Source organism: Dermacentor silvarum, chromosome 1, assembly GCF_013339745.2.
Source record: "Dermacentor silvarum isolate Dsil-2018 chromosome 1, BIME_Dsil_1.4, whole genome shotgun sequence".
NCBI classification, from domain to species: domain Eukaryota; kingdom Metazoa; phylum Arthropoda; class Arachnida; order Ixodida; family Ixodidae; genus Dermacentor; species Dermacentor silvarum.
In genome coordinates this window covers 144,138,872-144,165,351 of record NC_051154.1, presented here as the reverse complement: position 1 = coordinate 144,165,351, position 26,480 = coordinate 144,138,872, and the positions used below count along the sequence as shown (strand labels likewise).

Genomic DNA, 26,480 nt, shown 5'->3' with positions numbered 1-26,480 from the left:
GCAAGTTCTGCATTTATAAACTTACAGCTCGTGTTATATAGAGGAGGCCACAGCCTTTATTTTTTTATTTATTTAATGATAAGTTTAATTATGAATAAGTATTTTTTAGTTTCGCCTTTCACTACACTTTTAATATTGCAAATGTCCTATATGACATAATTATAAAACAACGCCAGGGACGTAGACAGCAGAAAGAAACAACAGGACTGTGCGCTGTTTCTTTCCGCTGTCTGCGTCCCTGGCGCTGTTTTACAATTATGCTACCACATCAACTCGCCCAGATGTCCCTACTTTTGCAATGTGATTTAAGTGAAATGTGAAATTGGGCAGATGGCTTATGTCTGTCACTTCCTAGCAGCATGTGCACCAGAATAGAATAAGTATATGTTGAGATCATACATTGGGCTTGAGTATCATTTTATAGGGTGACTATAAATGCTTATGACCTGGTTGTACAAGGGTCACTCATAAAGTTTGTACTATATCATTCTTGGAAGATAGGAAGTAGGAGTACATATGATGGTTTTCAAAACAAATGTGTCTCTCTAGTTTCAGTGCACTACAATTGTTGCATGCTGTACTAACTGAGAGCACTGCGATCGTGTTGAAACTGAGGTGATGCTGCTAAAAGTTCGCCAGGAGGAAGTAACCTTGAAAGCAAAGCTGCTTGAGGGTGAAAAATAGGAGCTTCTCCGACTGCTCAGTCCTATGGAGAAAAGTTGTATGCTCCACTCTGATGCACCACTTTGATCTAGAGGTTAATTTAAGCAGCAAGTAGTGAGAGCATGTGAAATCCCTAGTGCCAAAAATGACTGGGATGATGCTGTTAAGGAGAAGGTTGACATGCATGTTTTGGGACTGTCACTCTGTTACTTAGAGAATGTTATGCTAACCTTATAAAGCCAATTACAAAAAAAAGAAATTATTTTTGAAGAATAGCTCCAGAACATGTTTCACGACAATGGACTAGTTCATTTTGGATAGTGGAACATGACTTCATTGAGTTACTCCCCATTTCACCAAATTGTAACGTAGTGCCCCTTTCCTCGAGTAGAAAGACACTTGTGCATAAATAATTTCCAGGGAAACAAAGAATTGCTACTTCGATACTCACCACAGACGCTTAAAGCAAAAATGCTTGAGTACTTGGATTTATGTTGTGCACCCTAAAAAATCCCAGATGATCATAGTTACGTTCTTCAGTTCTACTCTACAATGTTCCTTGTAGACCACTGTACAGCTTTGCAACACACAACCCCATAATTTACCAAACTGTTCCTTGAACTGAGCTAGTTTTTGGACAGAAATGGTGTAGTCTTAAGAATAGTTTTCTTCACCTCATGTACTAGTAGAAGTGCATGGTCTTGGGTGACTGAAGTAGAAGGCTTGAATGAACTTTTGTATAATCCTCTTTCTATAATATGTTCCTTCATGGAAGTAGTATGAATTTTATGAATGGCCCTTGTACTTTAAATTCTTTTTTGCTAATGATATATGGCCTGGTGAAAGTTGTACCTGGGCGTTATGATCAAGAGCATTGGAGATAGTTGTAATGTTGCTCTTTAATCCCTTTTCTTTTGTTTTTTTGCTGCATACAACTAGCAACTAGTGATGCTGTTAATCACGTCAACCCTTTGTATGAAAAATGCCAAGGTAACACTTGCATGTGCTAGCATGCATGACTGTTTGCCCACTATGCATGGGGCTTTGTTGTTTTCTTTTTTTCTATCCTTTCTACTGTTAACATGCAAGAAGCAGCATAATTAGCCATCAAAATGAATTTAAGTTCGTCTGACATGCAAGCAGTCTCATCATCTCAATCAAGTGTCATATCATTCAAAGCAGCTTGCCACATTGTGTGCATGTTCTAATTTTAAAAGAGTTTCTCTGTTTTATGTAAAACTCATGACAGGCTCTATAATCAAGCATTATCAGCAATCATGTTGCGACTCATATTGAATTTGTAAGTTGTGTTTTGGTTGCACACCCTTTTTGCTTTTTGTAAAATCTTCTAAGACTTTTCAAGAGTAGCTAAGAAGTCGGTTTGAAATTTTGTCATCTTAAACCTTTGTAGTTTGTGTTTTACTGGTGTAACACATATAATTTCATAATGAGTTTGCTTCAGCAATATTTAATGTTGAATTCCAATGGCGGAGCCGGAGCAGCCAACGGACTCCACGAGCGAGCACTCGACTCTGGCGCAGAGCAACGCCTCCAAATCCGCGAGTGGAACACAACCTGCGCCGCCGGATCAAGGCGGAAGCAGAAGTTCTATCTTTCTGGCGCTGGAGTTACCCAGGATACCTTGCGTGTTGTCATTCCCTTCCGCTGTTTGTTCACAGCACCTCCGCACCGGTCACTTGTCTATTCAGCGCCGTTCACCTGCTGTTTAAAAGTGCGGAATGGATATCTCGCCAAGCGCGCAGCAGATTTTGTCTGCTATGGTGAGCACACAGTATGCGGACAAACATGGTAGGCGTCTAGCCGACTACTTTGGGCCTCATCGCGGGAATGCGGAACATCCTATGAAATTCCCGCTCGTAAGTGGCAGTTTCAGCGTCGCCGTTACTCTCCGAGAAATCGCTCGTGTCTGAACTTGAGCTTTCCGACTCGGAGCTGTCACTGTAGAGTAGCAGAAGCAATGCCGCACACTTTGCCGAACTATCCGAGTCGCGAGTCGCGACCGGTGGCGCCCCCCAGCAGACAAACGTTGTAAAGGAAATGTGTCACGCAGAGTTCCGGTCCACTCCGCCTATTTTGGCGGAGCATCTTTTCCTGCTCCACCGAGTGACTCCCGCTCTGAATCCACTCCGACTCTCTCATTGGAACACTTTACTCCCGCCCTCACTCTGTCATTGGAACAAACTTGCTCCGAAACGAGCAGAAAAACTTGCTCTGACTCCGCCATTGGAATTCAACATAAGTGTTCTTTGCATTGGAGGTAAATGTACTCAAGTCACTGTGTATTTTACCACTAAAGATTTTTTTCATTTCAGCCAATTACCAGACAAGATTATATTCAGTTTTGTTTCTCTGTGCAGTATATACAGTAGCCAACATTTCAGTCAAGGTTTGAACTTTTGATACAAATGTCCGAGGGAGTCCTTTCACTTTGATTAATGTTTGATGTCGCTTACATGGGCTTTCTCAGCAATGACGTGCTTTTTTCATACATTGCATGAATTCAAGCTTTCCTGCCAACTTTTATGCAGACATCAGCGTACCAAGTATACATCCAACTACAATACTACAGTTAAATTGACTGCTCTAGAGGCTCGAAAAATTTCACTGGTGCATGATTAAGTCATAAAGAAACGCAGTGTACCACCCGTAATTTACTGCAGAATAGTTTGTTAGCTATTGAGACCTTGCAGGCTGGAGTGCCTTATGTGATGACAGCTTAAAATTAACTTTTTTACTGTCACTTGAAAGCTTTAAATTTTGATTGACTTTTTGAGGAAGCAGTATATATTTTGAAGGTTTGGCCAAATGAAGATATTTGTAAAGATGCACAGGAACTATGGTTCACTAAGCCAATTTGTGCAAATTGCAAAAGTTAGATTAGATGCCTACAAAAATTAAGTAATTCACAGTATCTGCCTTTAAAGCTTAATGGTGTGTGCAGCCTAAACATCTGGGTTACATAATGAAATTGCAATTTTGCTTTTATGTTGATAGCTTTCCTACATTGAAACCCAGTTCTCATTTGGCATGTTTATTGAAATTTGTTTAAATGACTACCTCACATAAAGTGTTGTCCTGCAGCTTTTAACAACCAGACTGAACCAAAGGCCCCAGGAGAATGTCAGCCATCTTTGGTAAGAACTGTTACAGCATACCAAACATTTTGTTGCCTTTGTTTAATGTTTATCTACTGTAATTACTCTAAGTGAGACAGACAACTGTGTCTGCTACTCCTGTCATATAGTCTATTTTTTTTTCTTTTTTTTTTGCATTTAAGTGGTTCTAGTCATTAAAGCAAGATGGACAGTGATATGACAAAGAAGTTTCACTGCTACAAGCAGAGGATTCCATGGTGTAAGGGTAAAAAAAATATTGTCTGCTTTGTGCAAGAGCTGCATCAGTGTAGGCTAGATAGGTTTCAAGTTATCAGCTGGTAGTTGTTAGTGCGATGAACAGCTGTGGTGTAAAACAGGAAAGCTGGATATTCAGCATGGTATATGGGCTTTAAGCTAATCCCTGTGACAGATAAATCTTTGTTGTAAACAGAGGTGCTTTTTCGAGTCAGCTCAACTTGCTGTCAGGCTGCTGTATGTGCTTTTTCGCTACTATATGTACATTTCTCTCACAGCAGAAAGAGGCAAGTGAGATGCATAACATTTTTTCGAATTGGGAAAATGTAGACACTAAATAAAGTTTACCTGACTAATGTGTTGTGTAGATCTGGCATCCACAGCATTTGAGGAATCCAGGAGAGGTGTGCAACTCTGTTTCCTATTTGAAGTGTCTGGCAGAATAGCCTTCATTGGCTGTCAGTGCAGGCAATAGTGGATTAGCTCAACTGGCACCTACTATCATGGGCTAAACATGGCATATGCTCCCACCTTTTCGCTGAACGGTTCTTCCCTCTGTATCCTCTGCAGTATATAGATGTTTTTCAAGGCAAAAAGGAAACTAGTCTCTACCTGGTGTGCTGAGCTGCTTTCCTCTTTTCTGGCTTGTGCGAGGTGGTGTTGACACGTTGCATTGCCTTGTGTTGACAGGACATGCAGCATTTCAAAGCCACTCTAGCACTCTAATGAAGAGACAAGTAATGACATGGTATCAATCAATTCAACAGCAAGTCATTCCCATAGTCAAGCAATATAATTACCTGGTATATATGCATAAATGAAAGAAAGATGTACTCAAACATCCACCAGGATAATCTGGCGATGAAGGGGAAACAGAATGCACCTATAATGATACATAGAGCACTTTGGGGCTACAACTAATATGAAGTGGTGCGAGGAATTTGGAAAAGAGTAATGGTGCCAGCACTAACATTCACATATGCTATTTTGGGCTTAAAATTGGAGATCTTGTTGGGGTTAGAAGTTAACCAAAGGTTGGTGGGCTGATTGCCTTTAGGAACCCACAGTAAAGCCACAAATAAGGCAGCGCAGGGTGACATGGGTTAGGCCTCTTTTAAACTCAGAAAAGTGCAGAGCAAAATTAGTTTAGAAGAAAAACTCAGGAACATAGATGAAAAGTCTGCACTTTAAAGGTTTGGACTTAGAATGGAGGAAAAGGTGAAGACAGTTAGCAACCAAGTACAGGGTCATTGAAAATGCAAATAGACAACCTAGAGTGATCAAAAAGAAAGTGCAAGAAACAGAGACAGTAAATTGGATGCAAAGGATGGAAGCAAAACTACATATACAGCAAAAAAGAAATCGGGAGAAAATCTGTACGATAAACACATAGGGCAGTGTCTCAATTGCTATTTGAGGCCCAAGCTGGTTGCCTGAGGACAAAAACATACTGGAGCAAATATTAGCAACAGGATGAGGTATATGTCCTGCCGTAGAAAAAGTCCAGAGACTCAGCACATTGTAGTATGGAATGCGTATGTATACAACAAACAAGAACCTAGGGAACGTCCACATTCCAGAAGCACTGGGATTCAAAGCAGATGGTAGCATTCATTGGTCAGCAGTCAAGTTAAACAAGAAATGTTTAGAGTGTTGGTGGAACAAAAGCAGGGAAGAGATTGATAGAGCCGAAATTGTTACAGGCATAGGTAACTAAACAATATAGAGATAGAGGTTTTAATGAATATAGAAGTGATCAAGGGGAGAGAGGCAAAATGTTAGACTGCAACAGATGTAGTAGAACTTGATTAGCTCAAGCAGGCTAGGTGACTACTTGTCGCCGCCCCATTAGCCCCGTTTCAAAGGGGTTGCCAATAGACATCATCATCATCATCATCAGCTGCGCCCAAGTTTAAATGTATCCCCTTTAGTGATCGATATAAAGCATCAAAGTACTACTCATTAAAGCATCAGGTAAAAGCAACCTTAAGGCCAACTATACATATTCAGTTGATTGTAAGCCCTTGTATGTGGCCTGCGTTTGCAGTAATAAGCACTGCGCACGTCAATGCCAGATGACATATATAGCCTATCAAGCGGAGGTATCTTATATGTTGCAGGAGACGTTGAGCATTCTCCACATTCTGCATATATGTACATTATTGTACAATACAACTGTGCATGACGTATGCCTTCCAGTGCTGCCGTGGATCGAGCAAGGCTTTGCTGATCCACGGCAGCAAAGCCGGGCTAAATCATGCAACTTATTTTTGGGCACATGCTGGCTTAGTGGAGAGAGAGAAAAAAACGTTTATTAGTGAAACAGTGTCCCGAGCGAGGCCCGGTATCACCCTGAGGTGGGTAGGTTCCTTAATCCAGGAACCCTCTGGTTTTGACTGCCCCCTTGGCCCTGGCGACGAGTTGTCGTTGGTCTTCCAGGTTCCCGAGGGCGAGCTTGGCCTCCCACGTTTCGACTAGGTGGTTTTCGTTTTCTTGTGGCGCTCGATTCACGTCCGTTTCCGGCTGCATTTCGCTGTCTTCATGCCACGAGCATTCCAGGAGCAAGTGTGCCAGGATGTCTGGAGCGTTGCAGAGTGGGCAGAGGTAGCCGTGGAGCGTCGGGTAGAGGCGGTGCATTATAGTACCGTGAGTCTACATATTTTTTTGTAGGCGTCTGAGGATCACACTTTCTTCTCTGCCGAGTTTTGGGTGCGGTGAAGGGTACACCCGGCGCTCGAGCCTGTAGTGTTGTAATATCGCCGAATAGTTGTTGGGTACGACTTCCGCGTCTTCTGCCTAGGGTCGGAGAGCGTGTGGGGGTCCTGGCTGATGTGCTTGCGGGCAGCGGCGTGGGCCGCTTCGTTCCCCTCTAGTTCCTCGTGTCCGGGTACCCATGTTACGCAGGTGTACGGGAGCGGAGTGCTTCGTCATTTTAGTAACTTGAGTGCATCAGCCGAGATGCGGCCCCTCGAGAAGTTTCTACAGGCGGCCTGAGAGTCGGTGAAAATGACTGCTGCGTCTGTGCATGTGGTGGTGGCGAGAGCAATTGCCGCTTCTTCCGCCATTTCCGGGTTGCGTGCCTTGACGGTTGCCGATGCTAACTCGCGGCCTCGGGAGTCTACGACGTTGAGAGCGTACGCATTTCGATGCGGATACTTGGTCGCGTCGGTGTAGCGGGCGTCTGGGTCTTGCTTAAATCTTCGTTTGATGGCGTTTGCTCTAGCTTTCCTTCTACTCTTGTGGTATATGGGATGCATGTTGTGTGGGACGGGTGCTATGCAGAGGGACTCTTGAACATCTGATGGGATTCACTCTTTCTTGTCCGTGTCTGCGACGTACATCTCGCTGTAGTTTAGGTCTCGGAGTACTGATCTCCCGGTAGGCGTGAGCTTGAGTCGTTCCAGTTCGCTGTTCTTGTGCGCTTCGGCAAGTTCTTGCCACGTGTTGTGTAGTAGAGGCCATGGGGGCGAGTCCCAGGGCGACTTTGACTGCATTCCTTATTATGATGTTGATCTTTTCTATTTCTGCGTTCTTTAAAGCCAGGTACGGCATGCCATATGTGATGCGGCTAGTGTGCAGTGCTTGTATTATTCTTAGTGTGTCTTGCTCTTAGAGCCTGCTTCTTTGGCTTGAGATCCTCTTGACGAGGTGCGTGAGTTGCGAAAGGGTGCGTTGTAGTCTTGGTAGGCTGGCCGCTCCGGATTCGTCCTTGTGAATAAGGAGTCCCACTATTCATAGCGTATCGACTTTCGAGATTGGCGTCCCGTTGAGGGTGACGCAGGGGTGGGGCTCTTCGTAGATGGGTGGCCTGCCTCTCTTTCTTGCTTTCAGGACTAGTGCTTTCTTGCTTTCAGGCTTAGTGGCAAAAGAAATATATATACAGGGTGTCCCAGCTTAAAGTAACCAAGGTTTTAAAAATGATGGAGTGTGCTAGGAGGCTCAAACCAACTCAGTGGTGTTGAGAATGGCCTAGTCTGCGATATTTTTTTTTTTTTTCATTTTGCAAAGTCAATTAATTCATATGAACTAATTGCCTAACTTTTTAAATGTTGGCTTCACCAAGAAAGTGCCAATACGAAAGTTGGAGTTCACATTTAAAAATAGCCGACTGAAGTGTTTGCAACTAAGGGTGCGTTCCAATTCTGGCCAGCATCGGAGACAGTCTACGCAGACAGCTAAATGCTCATTCACATTAGGCCGAAACGACACCGATTTTGGTCTGCCGACTGTTGGTGACAGCGCTTTCCTTCCTTAAAACCATTGGCCACAGCGTTTTCCGTCCTGTAAACTGCTGTTGCCAACAGTCGACAGACCAAAATTGGTGTCGTGTGGGCCTAGTGTGAATGAGCCTTAAGGAGACAGCCGAGACAGCTTCGAGGGCATGTAATGGAATGCGTTTGGAACCGTCTAGAAGACGTATGGAAGATGGAAGGATGGATGCTATGAGCGTCCCCTTTAAAAGGGTGGTGGGTTGCACCACCAAGCTCTTGTTATTATTTTGCCTAATGTCCTACCTTTATTTTTGAGAAAACACACAAATACAAAGAGTTTCAAGCATCAAACTTTTTGAACCATTACTGGGAACTTTGTATCTGTACGTCTCCGTTGTTTGTTGGCTCCCTACTTTTCTGCCACCAAACCTCCAACCGCCTCTTACTAATTGCTATAGCGGACATGTTTACTTTCCCCCTGCTATCCCTGAACCCAAGGGCTTCGAGGAGGTCAGAGGAGCCTAGACTGGCAGCTGGATCGATTTCTTCGCATTCCAATAAAACATGTTCCATCGTTTCCCTAGCTTTACTGCAGCAAGCACATGAGTCTTCATCCTTGGTGTACCTCGCTTTATAACTATGCGTTCTAAGGCATCCTGATCTCGCTTCGAAAAGTTCAGGAGCTTCCCTTTGAGTTATCATAAATTCTTTCTTTCCTGATTTCATTTTTTCCCTTGAGGTAGTTAGTCATAGCAGGTTTCTTTTGTATTGCCGCCACCCATGACATTATTTCAGCCTCTCTCACTTTGCATTTGATGTTCTTTGCTGCCGTGTTGCTGACCATACCGGTCGCATATTGCTGGTAAGCTTCCTAGTTCTTTTATGCCTGCGGTGTCGAAGAGACTATAGAACACCTGCTGTGCTACTGCCCATCATTTGAAAATGAAAGACATGACCTGTGCACAACTCTCAATCAGCTGAATAAAAACCATTCACATTGAACAATATCTTGGGACAATGGCCTCGAATATCGCAGCTACAAAAGGCCACAAAAGCGCTGCTGCTATTTTTGAAAACTACCGGATTGAGTGACCGTCTGTGATCCAGACTGAGTGATCGTCAGTGATAGAGCAGAGATCTGTTGCTACGTCGGCGATATCCACAGCGGACTTTCTGTTCTACTCTTAATCTTTCTCTCCCCTTTTCCCTTCCCCCAGTGTAGGGTAGCCAACAGGGCTCAGTCCTGGTTAACCTCCCTGTTTTTCATTGATCATTTTCTCTCTCTCTCTCCTCCACTGTGAGTCAGTGTTTTGCCTGTACAAATACCTGAACACCTCTTGCACTCCCTCTACTTTCTTCCATATTCCTCTGTCGTTCTTCAAAATCAATTTTACTCTGAGCCTTCCTTACTTAAAAATTTGTCCAGCCCATATCACCCTGCACAGCTTCATTAGTAGTCTTCCCGTGAGTGCCCAATGCAAGGGCATCCCACTGACCTTTAGTTGCCATCGAGTCCTGATTGTACCCCTGACTTCAAGCAAACAACCGCATTTTCAAATGTAAGCCCTGGAACCATTACATCTTTCCACATACCCCGGAGCACCTCATACCTGTTGTATCCCCATAGCGCTCTGTGATTCATTAAGCCCGGAATACATGGAGCGAACTTTCTCGACGAACTTCACGCGTCAAGTAACGACGCGGCGACACGACGCAGGATGTTCGCTGTGTCGTGATACATGCGGCGAACGCCGCCGCACGTTGGCCGCCGTGTTGGCGGCGGTCCCGGCCGCCCGCTTCGAACTGAATTTGGCGTTGTCCTTGTAGAATTCACTTTGTTGGTAGCAAATGACTGCGGAAACGGCTTTCGCTTAGTCTCAGGCCGCTTCGACGACAGAGTATTATGGATAACCTTGAGTAGTTTTCGAGATCGCTTCTCGTTTCGAACGCGTCTAAGCCTAACGAAAGAGATATCCGATGCCAGTGCCATCTATCGGGGAAGTCGGGAGATAGGCATGACGACAGCATGCGGCCTCTGAGATCAGAAGATTTCTGTTGAGGGTTATTGTAGAGAGTTTGCACTGCTTCTCTGTTTCCCCGCAGATCAGCGGATATGGGATGTACAAATACAACGCGATTCCTGAGATTCATTGGGAAGTACTCAATCAGTGCAGAGACATGCAGACACGGCAACACCAACGCGATTGCAGACGACAGGAAAAGGCACGCACACGCGAAACACCAGCATGCATTGCGACTGGAACTAGTGCCTCCTGATTCGCTGTCGTCCACCGCTGCACGCTTGACGCTTCTGGCGGCGGCGTTCGCCCGACGAAAATGTCTGGACAGGCAGGTCGGCTGCGGACGGCAAATTTCTTGACGCTGGCCGTCTGACGTTCGCCGCCTGACGAAGTTCGTTGCTCGGACGCCGGTTATTCGCTCCATGTACTCCGGCCTTTATGGCCACATTTCGCTTTCCTTTTGCTATTATTGTTTTTTCCTGTGTCTCCAGATATCTATCACCTTCGTTTATCCATACACCCAGGTATTTCCTGGCCCTATATCAACACTCTCTGTTCACTGTTTTCATTTAATACCATAAAACCAGATTTTTTTACGCTAAATTTTAATCCTAATTTCTAACAATCTTCTCCACAGATATCAGCCAGACGTTGCATATCACTTGCTTGTTAGCAAGCAACAAAATGTCGTCCGCATAAAATAAGCCTGGAAGCTGCTGCTCAACTATTGTGCCGGCTTGTTTGTACGAGAGGGTAAATCCGTAATTGATTCCTTCTAGTGCCCTTTCCATCCTTACCATGTACATCATAAACAGCAGTGGGAATAAAAGGCAACCCTCAGTTCCTTGTTGATATCAACTTTATCCTCGCTCCTCATTTCTTCCCATTCAACGCAAACAGTATTTTCTTGGTAAATCTCCCTCAATAGCTGTACACAGTCGTTTCCTATACCTTCCCCTTCCAGAATATCTCACAAAATGTTGTGGTCTACTATGTTATACGCTCTGGTAATGTCTAAAAAAGCCACATATAGCAGTCTTCTTTCTTCTCTGGATATTTCAATAAACTGAGTAAGGATAAATAAGCTGTCATCCAGACGCCTACCGATTCTGAAACCAATCTGAAGTTCTCCCAATATGCCATTATTCTCTGCCCATGCTTGCAGCTTTAATTTAATCGTCTGCATTGCCTGTATATTACCGATGTAATGGTCAACGGTCTATATGAGTGAATTATACCTTTTTCCCCCTTACCTTTATAAATTAAATTCATTCTATTTTGTCGCCAACTGTCTGGTATTCACCTATATCCTGTAAGCATTTTTCCGTTCAACAAAGCTTCCTTACTTTTTGGTCCTAGCTCATTAATCAGTCTAACAGGAACCTTGTCTAAACCTGTGGCTGTGCGTTTAGGAATTTTCTCTTCAGCTTTCTTCCAGTTGAAATTACTCAGCAGCAACTCCTTTTTCATTTGGTTCTCGTTGATGCTCTTTTTCTCCTCAGAGACCACCTCACCATTGCCCTGAAATGATTCCGCTGTTATTTTTCGAACATAATTTAATGCTGCGTCCCCTTCCACTTTGTTTCGGTCTTCGTCAAGGATGTGTTGTTGTACTGTTCCCTGACTTCCTGCCCAGTAAGTTAATGTAGTTCCAAAAAATTCTAGGTGCGGCCTTCTTTTTCTCACGTATTTCTGACAGCCAACGTTCACTTTCACCTTTAATCTTTGCTTGAACTAATATTTGAACCATGTTGTTTTTCCCGCGGTATATTTCCCATTTTCTGTCTATTTCATCTTGCGGCAACTGTGCATTTTTTGCCTGCCTGTGTTCTCATGATGCTTTCTTTCGTTCGTCGATCGCCTCCCGTATGTCCCTGTTCCACTAGCTTTTCGGCCTCCCTTTTAATTTACAGCAAGCATGTTGCTTCTCTTTCCTCATTTCTCTCGCCATTACACTTACGAGCTCACTATATTCCCACTCCTTGCTTGGTCATTTGTCAAGTTCTTTCTTGACTCTTGTGACTATATTTGCTATTTGTTCAGTGTTCAAATTTGGACTGGTCATTCTTCGTTCCTTGCTCTCCTTCCCAACTGCATATCCCATTTTCAAAATGATGAGTTTATGGTCACTCCCTATGCTGCTATACCTTTCCTCGTCAATGACCATTTCTTTAATGTTATCATAAATTCCTTCTGTCATCAGACAGTAATCGATGGCCAATTGTCTATTCCCGCCTTCTCATGTGATCTGGCCATCACATTTAGGCCCCGTATTCAGGATAACGAGGGTACGTCGCTCACAGAGATCTAGCATTAACCTCCCTTTGTTGTCCGTATAACCATCTAGATCCTGTATGTAGGCATTCATGTCACCCAACAGGATAATTTTGCCCTCATTCCCGAAATTCTTAATATCCGTACTTAGGCATTCCACTAATTCTTGATTCTTTTCTTTGCAATTTTCCCTGTCCATGAATATGTCATGCCCAGCCAAGTTTTCTTCCCACTGACTGTGCCTGATAGCCAAAGATGCTCTTGACACTTCGAATTTACTCTTTCCCATTTGGCCCCCTGATGTATGAGCATTCCGACTCCACCCTTCCCAAACATAATTATCAATCATTATCAATCAAGGTGTGTTTCTGTAACTGCGTACACACCTGTTTGTTCTCTATTTAACTGCTCCTCAATCTCAAACCACTTTTCCTTTCTTCTACGAACCTGCATGTTTATGTAACCTATTGCACAGCGAGCTCTTCTCTTTCTTGTTTTTATGTTTTTACCGGTGCTGCTAGTCAGAGGTTCCGCTTCTGCGACGTGACGCCACCTCGTGGCGACAAGAAAAAGTTGAGAAAAGCACACATTATTTCTGTATCTTAAGTCTTTGCGCCTGCGAACCTATGACAAAGACGATGTGATTTAAATTAAGGGCATAGGATAGCGTGTCTACGTTTTCTGGTGCGCATCATACAACCTTCCTGTCGGCTTTCCAAGCGCCCTGCTAAGCCGCCATTTTGTTAGGACAGGAAAGTCAACGTTTATAGAACTTCTAGGTTCTATAAACGTTGAGGAAAGTAGCGTGCATCATTTTTTACTTTGATGATGTCTTCGCGAAGCTGTCTACTTTGACGTCTTCGTGATAATTGGAACGAGATTTAAGATGACCACTGTCCGCTTAGCCGTCTACGACGAGTATTGGAACACAGCCTAAGTACCATTGATGGAGCTGCTTCTACTTGCCCTTGAAGAAAGCTCGGGAAATACAAAAACAACCGCCTGATATCGCCTAAAGTCCCTATATAAGAAAAGTACCGCCATCCTTTGATAAACACCACTTCTCTCTCTCCTGTATCACCGATTGGACGATGGTAGCGCGCTTTTCACTTCTTTATATTTTCTTTTTTTTTTTTCCGCCTCAGAGCCATGTTGAAAGTCGTCTGCGCAGCCGCAGTCGGCGGCGGCGCGCGCCCGGGCTGAAAGCTTCAACGTGGACTTTCTAGGTGCGCCACCGTCGACTTAGCTTTCGCAAGCAAAAAGTAAAGAAAAAAAAGCAAGCGCTTTAGGAGAGGAGGCGGCGGAGGAAAGAGTAGATGGCGGACTTTAGATATACGATGAGCCGTGCTCCCTCAAGGGCTGCAGAAGATAGCGTCAACCTTTCCCTTTCCTCACGAACCACTTACTACCATTTCAGCGCCCCGAGACGACCGGTCAGTAAAGTACATTGTTTGAATGCCTTTTTTCGAAACTCACTCGCGTGCCACGTCACCATCGGGCGCACAGAGCGAGCGGAGTGGATGAAGGTGTGTCGTGCTTCGACATGACGTTGCATTAACATATCATTCGTTCCACTTGTGCAATGAAGCCCGAACACACAAGGAAAAAAAAAAAAAAAAAAATCATGGGCTTGAGTAAATGTTGACCGCAGAACTGTTAAATCGGGAAGGAAAATGCAATTGTCATATTATCTATGCATTCGCGATCATATATATGCTGGCCCGTACCGCCTGTACCTTGCGACCACCGGAAACGCCAAGCCCGTCCCAGAACCGCTGTAGAGATAAGCGGATTTCGTTTCTTGATCGGTTGTCTGCATGGAGGAAAGAAACTTGGTCGTTGGGAGCACTTATCATTCTGTCGGCCATTTTTAGATGTGATCAACTTTCGTATTGGCACTTTCTTGGTGAAGCCAATATTTAAAAAGTTAGGCAATTAGTTTATGCTAATTGACTTCGCAAGACTAGGCCACGCGATTCTCAACACCACTGAGTTGGTTTGAGCCTCCTAGCGGACTCAGACGTTTTTAAAACATTGATTACTTTTAGCTGGGACCGGTAGTTCATGTTCTGGTTATCCGACTCTGTCGTACTAGAGTGTAGTCGTACTATTTCGGTCGCTGGCCCGTTGGTCGTTGAGCAGGCAGGTTGAGTGCTGTAGGTGTCCTGTAGTAAGAGTGGGGGTGCTGCACGTTATAGCCGCGACTCTAGCGCAGATCTTGGTCTTTTTTCGCGCAACAAAATGCGCATGCAGCTTTTTGTCATGGCTCGACGGGCTCGACTACGAATCCACGCGAGCAGCAATTATCACGGCACATGAAATGAATGAATAAACATGTTTATCCGGTCGCGGAAACGGCGGTAAAGAAACGTGAGCTCGTATTTAGAAATGCCTATGCATTTAGCGGTAAACGTTAGGGGGGGGGGACGAGCTGCAAATGCGGCGGGCGCTGCGCTGAGTGAAAGGACTCAACGTCAACGACGCAAATGTAGTTGCTGCCGTTGCAGCATAGCCTCGTTTGCAGCCGCAGCTGGCCACATGCTCTACAGTGCCTTACAGGTAAAAGGAACATATAAATTTTACAGTACATCGCATGTCAGTATGATGGCTATGGCTACGACATGGAAAATTCGAAGTTGAACACCTTTGCGATAACCTAGCTGTCATGATGCGACACGGGATGGTGGGACGTGAGACGTTCGCGCAGACCATCTGCGATGTCACCTCACCTCAGGGCCGGTATTTTGTAGCGATGCCTTTCCGATAATGCCTTTTCGCGCTTTTCGCGCTTGTTCAGTGGTCATCGAGGGTCCGCTCACGTTATCAACGGTATCACCCGGCCGTGAGCGATGGACGATAAGACTAGCTAGTATAGAGTAAAGCATAATGCATCGCTACAAAATACCGGCCCAGGAAGACGGTTTACTGCATTTTTCGGACAACGTGATAAATTTGCACTCACGGCGACCGAAAATAGCCGGGTTCGGCGAGTCGTGACATGCTCTCGTTCATGGGCAGCCACACCTTCGCTTCACTACCTTCGCTGCGAAACCGAAACCACGGAAACCGCCGAAACTTTTGTCGTGATCGTGTTCGAGTGAAGTGCGCGTGCGCGGCCCATTCAAAATTTCTTGCTGAACCTTATCAGTCAATGCTCATAGCTGGTTTTTGCCCAGCGCTAGCAAAAATGGTCGACATAAGCAATGACCTTTAACTGTGCGGCCAGGTGATGTTCTGTTTAGGTTTCGACTTTCGACGCCCGGGATCGAGAAATGCTTCACGGAAATTCGAGTTACGGGTCACCTCAGGTAGGGATTGCTTATGGTGGGGCGGACCTTGCTGGCCGGCCAGAAGAGGTGTTTCTTGGGCGGTCCACATCTCTTGTTAGTCGCAGCGCCCAGACAGGACATAGCGATCGCAAATGTTCTTTATATTGTATTTTCAGGAGAGAAAGAAGTACTTTCTGTGCTTTATCAATGCGTTCACGTATTCAAAGATGCGTTGTAAGTGATTTGCATTAATGCCGTTTGTGTAATCAGCTTGTGAACACATCAATTATGCTAGTGCTCTTTCTAATGGAACTTTGGTCATAAATCTGCAGTTATGACTAATTTGGTTCTGTTTTTGCAGGACAAAGGCAACAGCACCAAACGTAAGTTTTAGCTCTTTTTTCTCTAGTATGCATCTAATATGTGTGCGCGTGCAGGCAAAATGTATTTCTTGGTATAAACATTGAAGATGCCCGTACGGTTGCCTATATATATATATATATATATATATATATATATATATATATATATATGTGTGTGTGTGTGTGTGTGTGTGTGTGTGTGTGTGTGTGTGTGTGTGTGTGTGTGTGTGTGTGTGTGTGTGTGTGTGTGTGTGTGTGTGTGAAAAAGCGAAGACCTCCCTTGTATTGCTGCTTTCTGACAGTCTTCATCCCTTCTGAGGCACTTGTAATCTGTTTAAGATTTTATAATGCAGTGCATACATAAAATTACCTAATGTGTGTCCACAGAATTCTGTCTTGTCATCTGTAGAGTGCAGTAGTTGTGCTGTTGTGCAAAGTTTGCAGATTGGTCAAATTTTACTCTGCAAAAGTGGTAGTTGACTTGAATGTGGTTTTGATAAATGTTGGCAGAGGAGCCAGGAAGCTGGTTTATGGTAGTGCATTGCACAAAAACTAAATGGTCATAATGTGTTGTCAATAGGACAATTTCTAAAGTAGGCTGTATGGTTGTGTCCGGTTTTGACATATAGGCTAGCCTTACTTTTCAGAAAGAAAAAAAAAATAGAGATAACTTGCATTGGCAAATGCAGAATATGTGAGAGTCTTTGCATGTTGCTGTGTGATTTTGCTGATGAAATTTCTTCATTATGCCAGCTCTTCTATATTTTACTTTTTCCTGAAAAGTAGTGCAGTCAAGCCTGCTTGTAATGGCCCCATTTAAAGTGAACTCATTGTATTATTTGCTTTTCATATTCAAATATAATTTGCAAAAAGCTTCTGATTTGCTGTGCACTTACAACAATCTTGTCGCTATGTAATTTTGGTTTGAATGCACGGTGTGAACGACTGGCAGCACGACTACTTGGCATGTAAACTGTTTGATGCTAATTTCGAAGGAAGTGCTGGTAGCTTACACTCCCAAAAATTGGTGGAAGGGCTGTTCAATGTGCAGGTGGGTGTTAAACAAATTCTAAAGAATTTTTTTCACCTTTTAAGACAACTCACCTTGTGCACTGGATGTTCCAGCACTTATTATAAGCCGAGGATTCACTGAGCAGAGGCCACCCACTCCTGGCTTTTGAAGGCAGCCTTGACTTAGTTCAAACAAGCAACACGCTAAACATGAACTGGAGTTAAACCCCTTTCGTGCCACACTACTGTTCTGTCTTCTGACAAAAAATGACTAAATTATTTTTCAAGACCCCTCTAGCAAACTTGTTTTACTTCCTCAGAATGAATAAATTTGCTTCTGCTTGTACTTGGATCACTGATACTGCACTTAAGCTTGCACTTAAGCACTGAGACAAAACAACGCTCGTCCATGGCATTGCTAGAAAATGCAAAGTACTGTTGCTCGCTGTTGGCCGTTTTTACCAGAGACACATGGAGGAACCCAGTTCGTCCAAGGCACAGGAGTTTAAGATTTATGGTGAAGGTCGTGTGGCAAAGAGTCTAGTGCACTGTGCTGCTGCATAATTGCAGCACTAGGCTACATGTGGCAAACATGTGGACAGCCTAATGAACAACTATTGAAGGTGCCAGTTAAGCAGACTTTGGTTATGTTTCTGCCAAAAAAAAATTGCCTGTATGTAATTTTCACATGTGAAATGTTGGTACTGCAACTTTTTGGCTTCCTAAGAGGTTGTTTTAAGGCATGTACATTCATTAGGGTACAGCGTATTCAGTTTTTATTTTTATAAGTTTCGGCCTACTTTTTTTACCTCTATTTACAATTAAATATTTTTTTTTCCTCTGGTGAATATCTTTCTACGAGCAGTGCTCAAGTTCAACCCAGACTTTATTTTTCAGGCATACAAAACATGTTTAGATGCGCGGATGTGATCTCATTTTTTTAAACAGTCCTCCTTGAAACCGATGCACTTATCCCAGTATTTCAGCAGTGCATGGATGCCAGCAGCATAGAGATGTTTCTTATTGAGTCGCAGCCATGAACGGACAGCTTGTTTGACTTTTCATCATCACTGCTGAAATGTGGGGCTGCTTCCAAGAACTCTCAGTGGTCCAAACAAATGGCAGTCTCTTGGATCGAGGTCAGGACTTTATTCCGAATGTAGCGGTACCTCCCAACCAAGATCCTGCAAAGTACATATTGTGCAGTGCGCTGTATGTGGGCACGCATAGTCTTGGATGAAGAGAACGGTCATGGTAATAAAGCCAGGCCGTTTCTTCCTGACTGCACTGTGTGCACATTGGAGAGCCTCACAGTAGTACTCCCTGCTCATGGTCTCATCACTGACGAGGAAATCAATATAAATGATGCTGCATTCATCCCCAAAAATTGTTGTCATGCATTGGCCAGAAATTTCCTTCACATGAAACTTCCTTCATGTTGGGGAGTCCGTATGTTCCCGTTGTTTTGACGACTTTTTTGATACTGGAGTGAAATGATGCACGCATGTCTCGTGGCAGGTGATGATCTTGCCTTCCCTGTCAAATGCTCTTTGAACTCGGTGCAAGTTTGCAGTCTCCTGTCTCGGTAGAAGGCGGACAGTTGCCTTGGTGCCGGGCATGCACTGAATTTGTGGAACATCAGATGTTTGTGAATAATTGCGTGGAGTGTCCCCTGGGGGAGATGTGTCTGTTATGCATGCTGACAAAGCATTACTCGGCAGTTTTCAAGGATTTAATGAAAACCACAGCAGTGGGAACGAAGCTACCTCGTCTGGCATTGTCTTCCTCTGCTGTCTGGCCATCTCGAAGTTGTTTTCACCACTCAAATATTGTGCTGTGGCTTAGCGTCTCTTCACCATGCTGAGTTTAAAGTCTAGCATGAGTTTCAATTGGTTTTAGGTATTTGTTTGTGAGAAGCATTATTACATTACATTGTTCAACAACTGCACTCACAGGCCCCTCCACCGTCTTTTTAATACATGACTTCAAGGTGCGACTTGACATCAGTGCATCACGGCTTGATAGCCAACAAATGTTTCATCAATGCATAGCAAACATATGGCGCTAGTGTGTATTTGTATGTGCATAATACGAAAAATCCAGGTTTGACTTTGACCGGCTTTTTTCTGTGGATAATTTTTCAGGGGGGAGGGGGGCATCGAGCTTACCAGTTTTGTTTATTGGTGAACATCTCGTTAGCTCATTTTCTTGGCACTGAAACATGCTGTGTAACTGCAGATTCTGCTCTTCAGCACTGTAGTCGTATTCAAAGTTTTTGAGAAGCAGGGCATAATGCTATATGGTGATGTGACTATGTGGGGATTAATAGTGAGTGCATTTGATATTCGAACACACATAGCATAATACTTTATTCTTGACTGTGTGGGACTACAGAGCACCAATGAATAATGAATAAAAATTTCACTAGGTAGATATGACCACACATTACCCACAGTGAACTTGCCCAGTGCATCCACTACAGTGGCTGCAGCATGAAGACTGCAAGAACTCAGGCTAGGGCTCTCCCAGCCGCCCCCTCCCCTTTTCTCTTCAAAATCACAGCTTTAGACACACACAGGATTAAGACGGAAGGCACAGAGACAAGGCACTGACTGGAAACTGATTTATTGTGCAGTGAAATAGAGATACACACAGACAAAATTCTAGTCACTGCAAGCAAATTTATGCACTGTGTAAGAGGCAGTACCAAGTAGTCTGCCAATCAGCTCCAATTTCCCACTTCTCGTTTTCATTTCAGCGGCTGGCAAAATGGGTGCAAATAAGATAAAAAAGTAAACATTGCTTGGGTAGTAGGCTGACGTGGGATCTTGACCTCGCCAGGCTACTTGCATCGGAGTACATGTCTCGTAGCTGAGTGCCTACTGCCATCTTAGCTTGGCAAATATCCTTTCACTGACCCATTTTGGTTAAAACCGAATTTCGGGCAAGAAAATGGGCATACATTTAAAGCGATAGCTTTCCTTGGCTCCTCCCCCATTTTGCGGTTTGCATGTTTCTGGCCGTTTATGGGAGGTGAGTCAACTTGGGTCACTAGTATGTGCTGGCTGCTGTCTTGCCGAGCAGACAACATGGGCCACTGGGTATGTGCCCAAATAGACAACTTGCCACTGGCTGCTGTCTGGCCTAGTAACAGCTCGGGTCACTAGCTATGTGCCCGTATAGACAATTTTGGCACTGCAAATGTGAAATACACCCACGCGCGCATTTTCGGGGGATATTCAGTAAGTCTATTTTCTTCTTTGTGGAGAGGCTACTTTTTCAAAATGTATCCGTGAAAGTTTTACAAGCATCATTTGTCTACGATTTTTTTGTGCAGGTCGCCATGTTCATGTGCTGGGCCGTACTCAAGATGCAGTGACAGAATTGTGTAAAGTTAAACGAGGAATACAGGGACACCATAATTCATGCTACTTAGATGCCACACTTTTTGCCATGTTTTCGTGCACTTACATCTTCGATGATATTCTCAATCGGGAACATCAACCCAATGACATCGACGGATATGATCGCATCCAGAAAGTGCTGCGTGACGACATTGTTAACACTCTTCGCAGGTATGTATGTGATTGATATGCTACTAGTACAGTCTAATCCCATGACAGTGTAATTGATGGCACTGGTACAAAATTTTGTTCTGAAACTTTGTAGATGTGAAATTTACAAATAACCATGAAACATTGGCAGCTGATGGTGGTAATACTGCCACGGAGTGTCAGCTGTTGCATGGCTACATGTTGCCATTGGTGTTTTTGGGAGGGTTCAAAGATAGCCCATATTTGTGTTTTATTCAGTCATCACCATTTTCTTAGCATCCAAACTTTCAAGAGTAGCTCTTGAGTATCAACTTTTTCTGTTTCGGTGGTGGTGGCTTCAAGAAAGCTTTGTGGAATCGAAAATGGGCTTGGACTTAATTGTTGTGGTAATTTTGCTGCATTGCGTACTATAAACACTGAAGAGGAATAATGAAAACTTTGTTGTGATGGAAATTTTGTTGAACTGGCATTACTTATGCAGAAATTCGACTGTAGTTTGGTTAAATACATTTGTTATTTCTTTATTGCAACCATATCATGTTAACATGTCTTTAGACAAAAAAATTCATTGCTTAACACTGTTTTAGTTCACAACCTTGGGCCTGCAATCCTGCAACTTTATCAGTATGAGACCCAACAAAAACTTCAGCATCGCTCTCTTTGTTTTGATGGTGTGCTTGTTTCGGATAAGCTTTTTCGTTACCACTGTAGTGTATTCACAATTTTTATTTGTTTCATTCTTTTTTAGCGATCTTTATGTGCCTAGTGAAAATGTGATGAGGCTTCGAGAGCTCCTCGACTCTTTGGGAGGTGTGTCGGGACTCACTACTGAGGAGAAAGGTGAGGACGTGTCTGTGGTATATCCAACACTCCACATTGTTTGAGTAGCAATTCTGTTAAAGTAACAATTCTGGCTGTGACAATTGGCAAGATTAAACTTCCAACTAGATGAAAGTACGAGACATTTTGTTAACTGTCTTAAAACTCATGCTTGTTTGCTTTTATGCAAGATGTGTTTCCTTAGAATATGCCCTAGAAAAAACAAATTATTGCACGAGTACAGTTTCATTAATAAATTAAAGGCATTGGTGGATCCATAAGGGGTACCCTAGGAATGCCTCCCCCCCTATTTTTTTTAGTACCTCAACAATTGCTAGCTCCTCTACCTGTACCCAGCGTGTTCCATCCATCTAGGGCGAGGGCTTGATGAAAAGGAGCTACAACGAAGGTTCTGTGTGTGAGGTCAGGCTCACAAGAAGCACCTAGATTTGTAGAGGTATGAAAGAATATAGGTCAGTACAGGCAGGGGTGAACAGTGACAATTCTGCAGTCTGCACAACAGGGCATGCCAAAGCAAGCAGGATCTTGGAGCCTAACCGTAGGTATTGCCTGCCAAAGCATGCAGAACCTCACTGTACATTTTGTTAGCTTTAAGTTTTGTGTAGCTGTTGCACAGTGAAAACGATAAAGTACAGGTGGGGACAAATTACTGCGAGATATGCGAGTGCGTGCCAAACTTCATTCTTGTGTCCTCTGACAAAGCAAGCGCCTGGAATTGAGACTTGGCGTTGCACATGCATGTCCTTTTGTGCTCGTGTGCCTGCCAATACATGTGTGCCTGCCCACACATAAGGTATACTTACGGAGCCCCTGGCTGTGGTTTATTTATGAGCATGAAGCGATGACATATTTGATGGGCATTTATGAAACTTCATTGAAATTGTTTTGTTGAAAGAACTCTGTGGGTAGAGCGAAAAAATTATGCTTGCTCTGGTGGTGTTTGCATTAATCCTTCCTATTGATTGTGAAATTTTCATGAACATTACTTTTTAAGACTGTCCTGTGTGCCAATGAACCACAACAGGTGCCCTGTGACCCATGGCTGTATTAAATGCTCGCACTTTGTTGATTTTGTCATGGCACAGCTGGCTGAAGCGTCAATTTTCAATGGGGAAAACCTCAGGTTTGATACTAGTTGCAATGTTTTCTTCAGACTGTTGCATTATGATCTTTGTTTGTTTCTCAACGAGACATAGCTGAACAGCTTTGGCACTGAGTGTGGCATTAACAGCTGTTATTTGTAAGAGGCAGTGCAAGGTTATATTCTAATGATGAGGACATGAAATCTTCTTTTTACATCAAAGCAGCCTGTCATTTGAAATGTAGTTAGTTGATTGTGGGGATGGTGTCACAAATAGCTTCCAGTCTTGTGGCTCAACAAGGGGACAATTTATCTCTTGTGTTATTGTTATTGAAAAAAGGTGAACATGAATTATTTTTTTTTACAGATCCTGAAGAGTTTCTAAATTCCCTGTTCTCTGCACTAAAGGTGCAGCCTTTCTTAAAGCTAAGGTGAGTATGTAGATGAGCATTTATACGCTTCTTGCTGATATTAAAATTGTTTGTATTTTGGTGGTAAAAATTATTCTGGACTTTGCTGGCCCCGATAATCATATCATGGTTTTGGCACGTAAAACCCCCGATTTTAATTTAAGTTCTGTCTGTATTTTTAGCATGACTTTACTTTTCCTAACTTACTTTTAACATCTCATCTGTTACTGGAAGACCCATGACTGACTTGCATTTTAACCATCAGCAACATTAGTGATAAACATAGAAGATAGCTGCAATTATCTTTGCTGAGAACTGAAGTCTACTTCACAATGCAAATCAAAGTAGTGTCATATATTATTGCACGTAAATCTGTTTACATCTAGATAGTGTTTTGTGTATGTGCAACAGTACAATAATAAAGAAAATAATAATGTTCCAGTTATTTTCAGTATTGCGTGTATTACTTATCCTTGTATTTCTTTTGAACTGAAAAAAGGCAGTCGGGATACTTTCTTGTACTTCTGTTATATGTTTTCCGCATGTGTTTGCGCACAAACATGTTTTGATCCTCAGAAATTGTAATTCAAGCTAGTATTATTAGCTATTTTTCACATGATGTGTGGAAACAAATTATTTCTTGTTTTCTGGAGCATGTGGAAGTTTGCATACTTCAAAAGTTGGTGATATGAAGCTGTTAGTGGCATTTGTATTCATTTTTAATGTGATATGAAGCTGTTAGTGGCATTTGTATTCATTTTTAATGAATCTTTTATGTATTACAATTCTAAGTGGGAAATACATATTCTGACAGAAATATTTGGAATGAAAGTGGTACTCTTGGGGGGTTTGCATACATTCTCCATTGAAATAGGGGAACATATTTCTGTGTTTGTGCTCCTGTGTCAGCTTTTTTATTTTTTATGTCAGTAATTTCCAATGCAGCTCAACATTTTCTGATCAGAAATGGTAAGACTTCACAGTGACAGTGTTGTGTAATGTCACCATCAGGGGAGACAGTAAGTCATAAACCTCATGCACTTGTACTGCATATTTCTGTGCATAAGTCATGAACATATGTTCCTGTATACATCTGAGCACCAACTAAACTGTGCAGTGGTCTTATTCTTGTCCATTATTCATGATACTCTAATGAGGTGAAGCTGTCCTCTGCTAAGCATGATGTCAGTGATGTTCTGTCATGCAGAATGACTCAAATGAGGAAGGAAGCAATGTACGAGAGCTTCTATAAGTCTCCCTTTTTTTCTTACCATTGTGTTGTTTTGCGCTGTGGAAAATCATGACACTAATCAGCACTAAACCTGTATGCTGCTGAGCTTCTAAGTCAACATTAGCAGAGAGGAAATAATACTGGTTTTCTTTAGCTACTGTTACTGTACGTTATGGTAGTTGGCTGCACTGGCATGCAAATATGGCTGCTGGTTTCCATTATGTAGTAGTTTATATGAAAGTTTAAGATTTATGTGGCTCAAACTTATAAGGTGGTGACATAGAGACTGTGTACGCAAAAGGCATGCTTGTGTCCACTTATGCTTGCATAAATTGACTTTATAAATTGCTTCTTTCCATTGTCGACCTTAGGCAGAGCACTGAAGGGTGTGAAACTTAGCCTCATAGCCCTTTACTGTGCCATCTGTATTGAAGGCACTGGCCACAGTTTTGGTGAAGGTAGAAGACAAGCAGCGCTTGCTTGCCCGCTTCGCCGTAGCTCCCACTGACTTTAGTTCTACCACTGAAATGCTAGATCAAGTGCACAGTAGTGAAAGTAATATAAGTGGGCTTAAGCATATGGTGTACAAGGCATTTTAGGTCATCATGTGTGGTAATATGCAATGGTGGCAGTGTTTGGAAGTGAGGTATTTATTACTCTCTTAACCCTAAATCATTTTCCTAGAACTTAGTACAGAAGATGTTACCATCTGAACACCGCAGTCTCGGTGCCGGAAGTATTTTTTAGGATTTAAGCTTTGTTCAGGAACCTTTTTGTTGTGTGTGGTATTTAGTTTAAAAAAATACTATTTTCTTCTTTATTTTCTCTTTCAGCTCTCAACAGGAGACACACCTTTATCAGCTGTTTGTTGCTAAAAATGAGCTACTGGAAATTCCTACTGTGCAGCAGCTCTTCCACCAGTCCATTCATGAATCCAAGCTAAAGCTCAAGGAGGTGAGCTCTTTAACATTTTTCAGCTATTTTTATTTGTTTGCATTGTTTTCAAAATCTTATTAGTACTTTGTCCACTCTTTGACGTAATTTTTGAATAACAAATTAAAATTATGTTCTCTTTTTTTTTCTTTTTTTTCAATGTATGTAATATTCACAGCATAACTTGTTTGTTTTTATTCACTTCTTCCAGCACTGTTGTTTTTAACTTTCTTTTCTTTGTTATAAATTATTGCTTACATGTGTTCAGAAGGTGACAATACTCATGCTAAGCTACAGAAGCACCAATAAATGAGAAGGGAAACAGAGGTGCTAAACTTTTTATGGTGCTTAAAGCAAGAGTCTAGTAGAGCATGATAGATTATAGTACTGTACTGTTTTCTGCGTCTTGTGTCAAGAATGTCAAGCTAAGTTTTGGTTGACTTCAAAACTGCTACTGTGGTGCAGCTGTTCATAGGGAGAGCGTTTTTGGAGGCGATTTGGTGGGAGTCACGTGATGCAAAGCATGACGACATGCAACGTAATCATGTGAGTCGCTCAGGCACTTGAGGCCCAATTCGGCACAGCTGTATGCGTGGTTTTGGTTTTGAGATAGCCACATGCAACGTAATGTTTGCCATGCGCTGAAGTAGCTTAGTGCCTATGGTGTGCTACTGCTGAGCATGAGGCTGCGGGTTTGATACTAGCCGCTGCGGCCACATTTCGATGGGGGCTAAATGCAAAAACGCTCGTGTACTTAGATTTAGGTGCACATTAAAGAGGCCCAGTTGGTCAGAACTAATTCAGAGTCCTCCACTGCGGTGTGCCTGATTATCAGATTGTGGTTCTGGCACATAAAACCCCAGAATTAAATTTTTTATGTTTGCCAGACTCGTGTGCCAAAAAGGGCAATGGATGAGCTTCCACTGGGCAGAATCTCATCCTGGACCTAATTGGTGGCATTTAACATCCCAAAACTTGATAGCAACCTTTAAGAGATACTGTAGTGGAGCACTCCAAGTTAAATTAAACCACCCAGGATTTTTAAATGTGTACCTAAATCTAAGTACTTCAGTACTTTTGCACAAGACAGTGGCCAGGATAGAGTCAAGTCTAGAACTTGTACAATGCCATAGCCATTGTGTTGCCACAAAGGTTTATGCAGAGCAGTTTGTGGACCACTGACGAGACGTTTGGGCACAAACACTGACCTCATAGAGGACATGAAGCTCTGGTTTGGCTAGGATCAATA

General features: G+C 43.0%; 1 protein-coding gene across 7 annotated transcripts in view; it reads left to right on the top strand.

Moving 5' to 3' along the window:
* LOC119436181 (ubiquitin carboxyl-terminal hydrolase CYLD) overlaps nt 1–26,480 on the top strand; it is a 138,313-nt gene that overhangs the window by 95,343 nt on the left and 16,490 nt on the right. For 4 of the 7 annotated variants that reach the window (XM_037702954.2, XM_037702956.2, XM_037702952.2 and 1 more), the window contains 7 exons: nt 1,603–1,653; nt 3,766–3,818; nt 16,171–16,192; nt 20,520–20,757; nt 21,485–21,576; nt 23,025–23,088; nt 25,132–25,252. In XM_037702954.2, coding sequence (XP_037558882.1) covers nt 1,603–1,653; nt 3,766–3,818; nt 16,171–16,192; nt 20,520–20,757; nt 21,485–21,576; nt 23,025–23,088; nt 25,132–25,252 — 641 coding nt within the window. Of the gene's footprint in view, nt 1–1,602; nt 1,654–3,765; nt 3,819–16,170; nt 16,193–20,519; nt 20,758–21,484; nt 21,577–23,024; nt 23,089–25,131; nt 25,253–26,480 lie in introns of those variants that run through there. The other 3 variants (XM_037702955.2, XM_037702953.2, XM_049656052.1) reach the window with 2 other exon arrangements.